We start from the raw sequence: 7782 nt of genomic DNA, 5'->3' as shown, positions 1-7782 counted from the left end.
GCGGAGTGGTGTTATCATGTCCATTTTGCTGCTGATGTGAAGTCCTGTGGTCATTCGTACTGTTTCCAGGTGTGTGTGTGCCGTTCAGATTGAGTGGATTGGCACAAACTGCAGAAGGATGATTGAGGGAGAAGTAGATATTGTCCTTTAACACTCTTGAACCAAGTTTGTTTGGGTGATGGCCATCCCGATGAAACAGTTGTCTCTGACTCCAGAAAAGATTGAAATTGTCAATGAAGTTTACTGCTTTTATATTGCAGGTTTTTTGCAGCCATGTATTTAGCCCAAGCAACCGTGAAAACCTGTTTGTTCCTCTTGCTGGGAGTGGTCCACTGATGAATGTTTGAACTTTCAGTCTTTTAAGTGTTTCAAAAAGTTCATGGAAATCCTTCTTAAGGAGTTCTGACTGCTCTTTATGAATATCATTCTTCCCCACATGAATGATGAGTCGATTTGCAGTCTTATGTTTCATCAGAATGTTCTGAAGTTCCCTGTTTATATCAGAAGTTGTTGCTTGTGGAAGGCAGCACGTAGTTGTATCCCTGCTGCTAATGTTTCTGATTATGGAGTCCCCCACTATCAGAGTCTTGGGCTCGGCTGCGCTCTGAGCTGAGTGCCGCTGTCTGCTCGACCTTGAGCGCCAGTTAGCATCAGTGTTAGCTACTGGCCCATTCAGTCTGTGTTCATTCATCACATTTGGGGATTCCTCATTTACATTCATTAGTACTTCAAATCTGTTCTCAAGATGTATAGGCTGTGGTAGGAGACCAGTGTTTGCAATCCTTGTCAGAGCCGTATCTGGGGTAGAGGATGTTACTGCAGCAATATGTGATGCTCGTGACAATCTGATGTCTTGAGTGCCTTTGGGTCTCGCTCCCTGTTTGTGCCATCGATTAGTAAGTCGATCGGCTTGTTTCTCTACCTGTCGAGGAGCACTAGTTTCATGGGACTCACCGGCTGTATGCTGAGGGTGTCCATGACGAAGCTCTGTTGTGTGCTCCGTCTGGTTTGGTGGTCCTGTAAGTAACTTTGTTTCAAGAACTGCAATCCTTTGTAAAAGTCTGTGGCAGTTGGTGCAGCAAGTAGATTCCAGAAGAGGCATTTTCTCTTATCCTTGAGGCAGTTGTGTTTTCCTTTCCCGGAATGTAAGCTGGTCGGGTAAAAGAATTCTCAGTTTTTGTAGTAATCCAAACTTTGTCGTATGAGCACTGTGCTGATTTGCTGAAGTTAAAATTAGGTGATAAAAGGAAATAAAATAAAGGAAATAAAATACAAAAGAATAGGAGATAAAATGTAAAAGCGATAGAGCAAAGCGTGGAGCAGTAAGCAAGAGCGTCCGAACAGTAGCTGAGCAGGAAGTTAGTAGTAATACATTAATACATTAATGCAAATGTAATGCAACTATTATTAAAAATATGGGTAACACTTTATAATAACTGCACGCTATTAATCATTAGTTAAGTATTAGTAAACAGTTAATTAGTAATTTATAAAGCATTAATAGATATTAATTAGCAGTTTATAAATACAGCTATAAATGCTTTGTTCTGGCTTTTTTTAAGCATATCTATAATGTGTTTACTAATTTAATTTTCATACTTTATTAATGATCAATTTATCATTTCTAAATTAAGTATTGCATTATTTACAAACTGGTTATTTAGGGGTTGTCAGTGGTTCATAAGATCACTTAGTAAGTAAATGATTAATAAACTTTAAATAGATATTATTATTCAGACATATAGTAATAGTTACTTAGTGTGATAATAAATGCTTTATAAACATGTATTTCTACTGTAATTCATGGTTAATTCAGGTAGTTCTAAAGCATTTAGTAGTGGTCAGTTAACTATTTTTGTGAGCTCAACTAAAGTGAGAACTATGCCTTGTAAAGCATTTATAAAGGATATTTAAAGGCTGTTAAATATTTTTATATTCTGTATCACTGTGTGTGTTTGTTTCCTTTTTCTGTTAAGAAGATAACTGAGCCTTTAAATCTCCTTTATAAATGCTTTACAATGCATAACTAGTCCTCACTTTAGATGAGCTCACAAAATAGTTAACTGACCACTACTAAATGCTTTATAACTACCTGAATCTACTACATTTACTTACACTTTCTAAGTGATTTTATTAATCATTGACAACACCTAGTTTGTAAATAATGGTAAATAATGTAACTGGTTTGTAAATAATGCTATACTTCATTTAGAAATGATAAATTGATCATTAATAAAGTATGAAAATACAATTATTAAACACATTATAGATATGCTTATAAATCAGGAATAAAGCATTTATAGCTGTTTTTATACACTGCTTATTAATGTATATTAATGCTTTAAAAAGATTAAATAACTGTTTAGTAATGCTTAACTAATGATAAATAGCATGCAGTTATTATAAAGTGTTACCAAAACATGATATACAGTATAAACTCAAGTTGCACTGTTTTCTAAAAGTGAGCTTGAACAGTTTTTTATTCTTATAATTATGAAAAATTAATATTTCATTAGTCTTTGTCTCCCTCTGCTGGTACAACACAAACACAAAGATATTCAGGCACTTTATTTACTCTAACAAAACTCCGAGCTTTTTGAGGTACTGTGCATTTATACAAATAAAATGATTAATCTATGAATGAGAAACTGTAATTTGCTGTGAAATAAAAGGTGTTTCACTGCCGCCTCATCAGGTCTGTCAGAGGATCGCTGAAATCTAAATGAAGTCTTAATTTATAACAGTGAAGTCACTGTATCTTCAGTCTCGGTTGATTCTGTTGACGGTGAGTCTCTGTAGTGGATCCTTATTCACCATCAGATGATCATCAGAAGATTAGACTGTCATTTAATACCTAAAATAAAACACACAAACAGTCACATATGCAGTATTATATCTGTCACATCTTTTAATAAGAAAACTAACTAGTTAATCTATATGAATTCATTCTTAAACATGATCATACCGCTTCTATCTGATGCTCAAAGTCACTTTACAAAATCAAAATCACATGAAAGGTCACTTTCACACAACGGACAGCTGATACAGAACCAGCAGAAATGATCATTACACTCACTACACATTTAATATCAGTTAATAAACAACCCAAATCTCAGATTATCACACACATAAGGCGTCTTTACACAGAAACCAAATCTGAAGCGGCATAAAATCACAAAATGTGCATTTACACAGAATGTTTATTGTTTCTCTGACGCGGAGAACATAAATTTACAAAGGAATTAAAATCGTGGGAAATAATACTTTGAACATGTCATGAGAGGACACAAAACGTTATTTAACAACTAAGTCTTTATTCAGCGGACTGCCTCAACTACACACTTTGTGCACTTTGAACTTCCTTCACTCCAAACTCCTCCACTCCCCTTTTACCAAGCCCCACCTACATCCGTCAGTGGGGTCCAATAAGCCCATACACAATAAGGCTGATTCCACCCATATATCTTTTCATTAACACATAACAAAATAAAATGCAACACAATGAAACTACCTCACAATGGTTGTTTGCTTTTCTTCTACTAATTAAAGATATTAAAGAACAATATGATATAGCATTCATTGTCTCATTTTCTACGTTATCTATCTTCTTCTTTCCTATTTGTTTTTAGAACCAGAACAATAGAACAAAACCACATTCTTATCAGACTCTGTAAACTGATTTTAGTATCGTGTTGGTGTTTTCACAACTCTTCCGCTGGAAGTTACAACTGGCGTTGCCTTCACAGGTGCAGCAGGATTGCAACTGCAGGATTATTTAAATGTACAGTCTCTGGAACAGCAGGGCCTGAATTTCTGCAATGGCTGCAGAATCTGTAGAATCTAGTAGAATCTGGCTGCAATGGCATCGCTTGCAGATGTTTACGATTCCTTCGTAGGACAGCTCCATTCTGTGTTTGCACCATGTAAGATCTTGGTTTGGATGTTTTGTTCAGCACCACAGCTGGTGTTTCCCAGCCTTTCTCACTGTCAGTTTAAGAAGAACTTTCTCCCCAAGCTGAAGTTCTGGTAAAACACGAGCTGAGTGTTTTCGATCATAGAAGAACATGTAGGATTTCTTTACAGCTTGATCCTTCATCTCCATGGCTTTATAATCAATGGGTTGAGGCTGGTGTTTTTCCTCAAGCATTGGCAGGTTAGTTCTGATTTGTCGACCTGTCATTATCTGGGCCGGGCTTAGACCAGTTGCTGTAATGGGTGTCGCCCGGTAGCACATCAGTGCCATAAGAAGGTCAGGTTGGCAGAGAATCCGTTTTGCAGTTTGAACTGCTTTTTCAGCAGCTCCATTGGCTTGGGGGAAATGAGGACTTGAGGTTGTGTGTTGAAAATCGTAGTCTGTACTGAACTGCTGAAATTCACCCGAAGTGAACTGTGTCCCGTTGTTAGATATAAGCTATTTCGGAATTCCCCATCTTACAAACATGCACTTCAGTCTGCTGATAAAAGCTGGATGGTGGTTGAATGTGGGCTATTTCGATGTCACGCGAGTAATAGTCTACAACTATCAAGTAAGTTTTACCATTCAGCTGGTATACATCTGCTGCAATTTTGCACCAGGGACCAGCAGGCAAGGGGATAGTGATTAAAGGTTCTTTCCTTTGTGTGGGTTTGTGGGCCTGACAAAAGGTGCACATTGAGACCCTTGTGTTAATGTCATTATCTATTGCAGGCCACCAATCTGATATCTTTGCCCTCTGATGGCACTTGGTGAGACCTTGATGCCCTCCATGAATTTGGCCTAACACTTCCTCCCTTATCGACTCAGGAATGACAATCCTGTCCTCATACAGGAGCAGCCAATTGACAACTGCCAAGGAAGCCCTAGCGGTATGATAGCCGCTCAGCTGGAAGGGTATCTTGCTTGGCCAACCTTTGTTGAGAAAGTTTATCACTTCCTGGAGATCTTCATCTTCTTTCTTGGCCTCTCTAATAGCATCTAGCTTTAAGTGTGAGACCTATTTGGATGTGACGACTGCTTCAACATATGCTTTCACCTCATCCTCCATCTCTGAGTGGCAGTGCCCTTTCAGAGGATTCAGAGAAAGTGTGTCCGCCACCACCAAACATTTACCAGGGACATGCACTGTTTTCACATTGAAGCGCATGAGGCGCATTAGTAACCGCTGACACCGTAATGGGACACGATCAATATCATAGGAGTTAATGAGTGGGACCAAAGGCTTGTGGTCTGTTTGCAGGCAAAATTCATCCAAGCCTTGAAGGTAGCGGACAAACTGCTCGCATGCCCACACACCAGCCAGGCACTCCTTTTCTATTTGGGAGTATCTGCGCTCTGCTTCAGTCAAGGTTCTGGAGCAGAATGCGACGGCACATGCTGCATCACCATGGACTTGGAGCAGGGCACCTCCTAACCCAAAACTACTAACAATTGCACTAACTATAGTGGGTTTCTAAGGATCGTAATATGCGAAAGCAGGAGCTGTGGCTACCTTGCACTTTACTTTGTCCAGAGCCTGCTCTTGGACTTCTGTCCAAAACCAGATTACTTCATTCCTCAGCAGAGCTGTGACTGGCTGAAGCTCCGTGGAAAGATCTGGCACAAATTTGCCTAAATAGTTGATCATCTCCAGAATTTGCCTAAGCTCCGTCACATTAGTAGGACTAGGCATATCAGTGATTGCCTTCACCTTCATTGCATCAGGCTTGATGCCTTCATGACCGATTGTGTGGCCAAAGCACTGCAGCTCAGATTTGTTAAAGTGACATTTATCACGGTTCAGTTTCAGTCCTGACTCTCTGATAGTTCTCAGAACAGCCTCAAGATTCTCATCATGCTCGTTTTGGTCCTCGCCATAAACAAGTATGTTATCCATGACAACTGCAGTGCCTTTGTGTCCAATTAGAAGTTTGCTCATTTCTCTTTGGAAAATTTCGGGCGCAGAAGTAACCCCAAAAGTCTAGTTTATTAAAACAGAATCATCCTACTGGAGTTATGAATGTGGTCAGCTTCACGCAGCTTGGATCCAAAGGGATTTGCCAAAACCCTGAAGATGTATCCAAAGTAGAAAATACACTGGCTCCTGAGAGTTTGGGGGCAATATCCTCTAATGTTGGGAGAATAAAGCGCTCACGGTTTACAGCTTGATTCAAACGTTTGAGGTCAATGCAAATCCTGACAGAACCGTTCTTTTTTACAATGGGAACCATTGGGGCACACCATTCCGTTGGTTCGGTGACTTTGGAAATTATCCCTAAGGACAGCATGCGCTTCAGATCCTGTTCGACTTTAGGCAACAGGGGAAAGGGAATTCTACGAGGGCTGGCAAGACTATAAGGAGTGGCATCTGACTTAAGTTAAATTTTCACTGGTTCACAGTTGAGCAAGCCAATGTCTCCATAGACATCATTATGGTCTGTGATTTCATCCACTCTCTGTACTAGGCCCATCTTACAAGCCGTGCTTCGACTGAGGAAATTCTTAGCAAATAGCCCATCTACAACAAAAACCCACAATTCAAAAATGTTTCTTTTACTTTCTGTATTTGCTAGGAATTTTCCCATACAGCTCACTTTTCCCCTAGGACTTTTCACAGTTATACTGGTTTTGACCAGTGGAGGGCGCCCTTGTAAGCTCTCATGTAGAGCATGACATGATGGTGATGTCGGCCCCAGTATCAATTTTGAACTTGACTGACCTGCCCTGTCCTGTCCTCGGAAGCAGACTCATTCATTAAAGACCCAAGGAAAAATGCATCACTAGTCTCAGTGTCACACACTGCCAGTTCTTTGACATTTTTAGTTTTACATGCAATGGCAAAATGTCCTAGTTTATTGCATCTCCTGCATCGCTTGTGCAGGGCAATTATTCTCTGTGTGTGTGCGGTTACAGTGTGTGCAGTCTATGGCTTGTTTCCTCTCACCAGCCCTTTCCTTATTTGGTGGTCCTGTAAAGCACCTCGTGCCTTTCCGGTGTCCATGTATTGCGTTCACTTCAGCAGCCACTCCCCCACTCACATTTTGGTTCTTAATGAGATCAGACTGCTGCGCGATCTGGACCGCTTTGTCCAAAGTCAATTCAGGTTCCATTTGTAACCTCTGGGAATCTGCAATCCCAATGACGACTCTGTCCCATATTTGTTCCTCTTTGCTCACACTGAACTCGCAGTATTCAACCAATTCATAGAGGCATCTCACAAAAGCCTCAACAGTCTCTCCGGATCTCTGTGCATGCTGGTGAAAACAGGCCCTCTCATGTATTACGTTCCTCCGGGGAACGAAATGTTCATTACATTTTCCAACAACAGTCTCATCATTATAATATGCATGCGAAGCTTCGGAAAACGTGAATGATCCGAATATCGCTTCGGCATCTTTACCCATTGCATAAAGCAGGGAATTGACTTGAACTTCAGCGTTTTCCTTGTTCAGCTTCGTTGCGATGCGAAAATGGGAGAACCGCTGGATCGACGCAGGCCAGGTAGCAGACTGTGCGAAGTTGAAAGCCTCAGGTGCGTTGAACTTGGACATTATACCACTCAAGACGAGCCGAACTTGTTCGTAGGTAAAACTTGCTCTTCTGACACCATGTCATGAGAGGACACAAAACGTTATTTAACAACTGTCTTTATTCAGCGGACTGCCTCAACTGCACACTTTGAACTTCCTTCACTCCAAACTCCCCCACTCCCCTTTTACCAAGCCCCACCTACATCCGTCGGTGGGGTCCAATAAGCCCATACACAATAAGGCTGATTCCACAGAGAACATTACTATTTTAAAACTACAGTTTTAACAAAGTGTTAT

At 40.4% G+C, this 7782-nt stretch overlaps 1 protein-coding gene across 1 annotated transcript in view; it reads right to left on the bottom strand.

Moving 5' to 3' along the window:
- Positions 1-2553: 2553 nt before the first annotated feature.
- The window catches only part of LOC311306992 (uncharacterized protein), a 363786-nt gene continuing 358557 nt past the window's right edge, over positions 2554-7782 (bottom strand). Inside the window, exon 21 of the mRNA XM_084435673.1 lies at positions 2554-2854. Coding sequence (XP_084291799.1) covers positions 2848-2854 — 7 coding nt within the window. The 3' untranslated portion in view covers positions 2554-2847. The remainder of the gene's footprint in view (positions 2855-7782) is intronic.

The sequence above is a fragment of the Rutilus rutilus genome, assembly GCF_951802725.1.
Source record: "Rutilus rutilus genome assembly, chromosome: 17".
NCBI classification, from domain to species: Eukaryota; Metazoa; Chordata; class Actinopteri; order Cypriniformes; family Leuciscidae; genus Rutilus; species Rutilus rutilus.
This window is presented reverse-complemented; position numbering and strand designations above follow the sequence as displayed.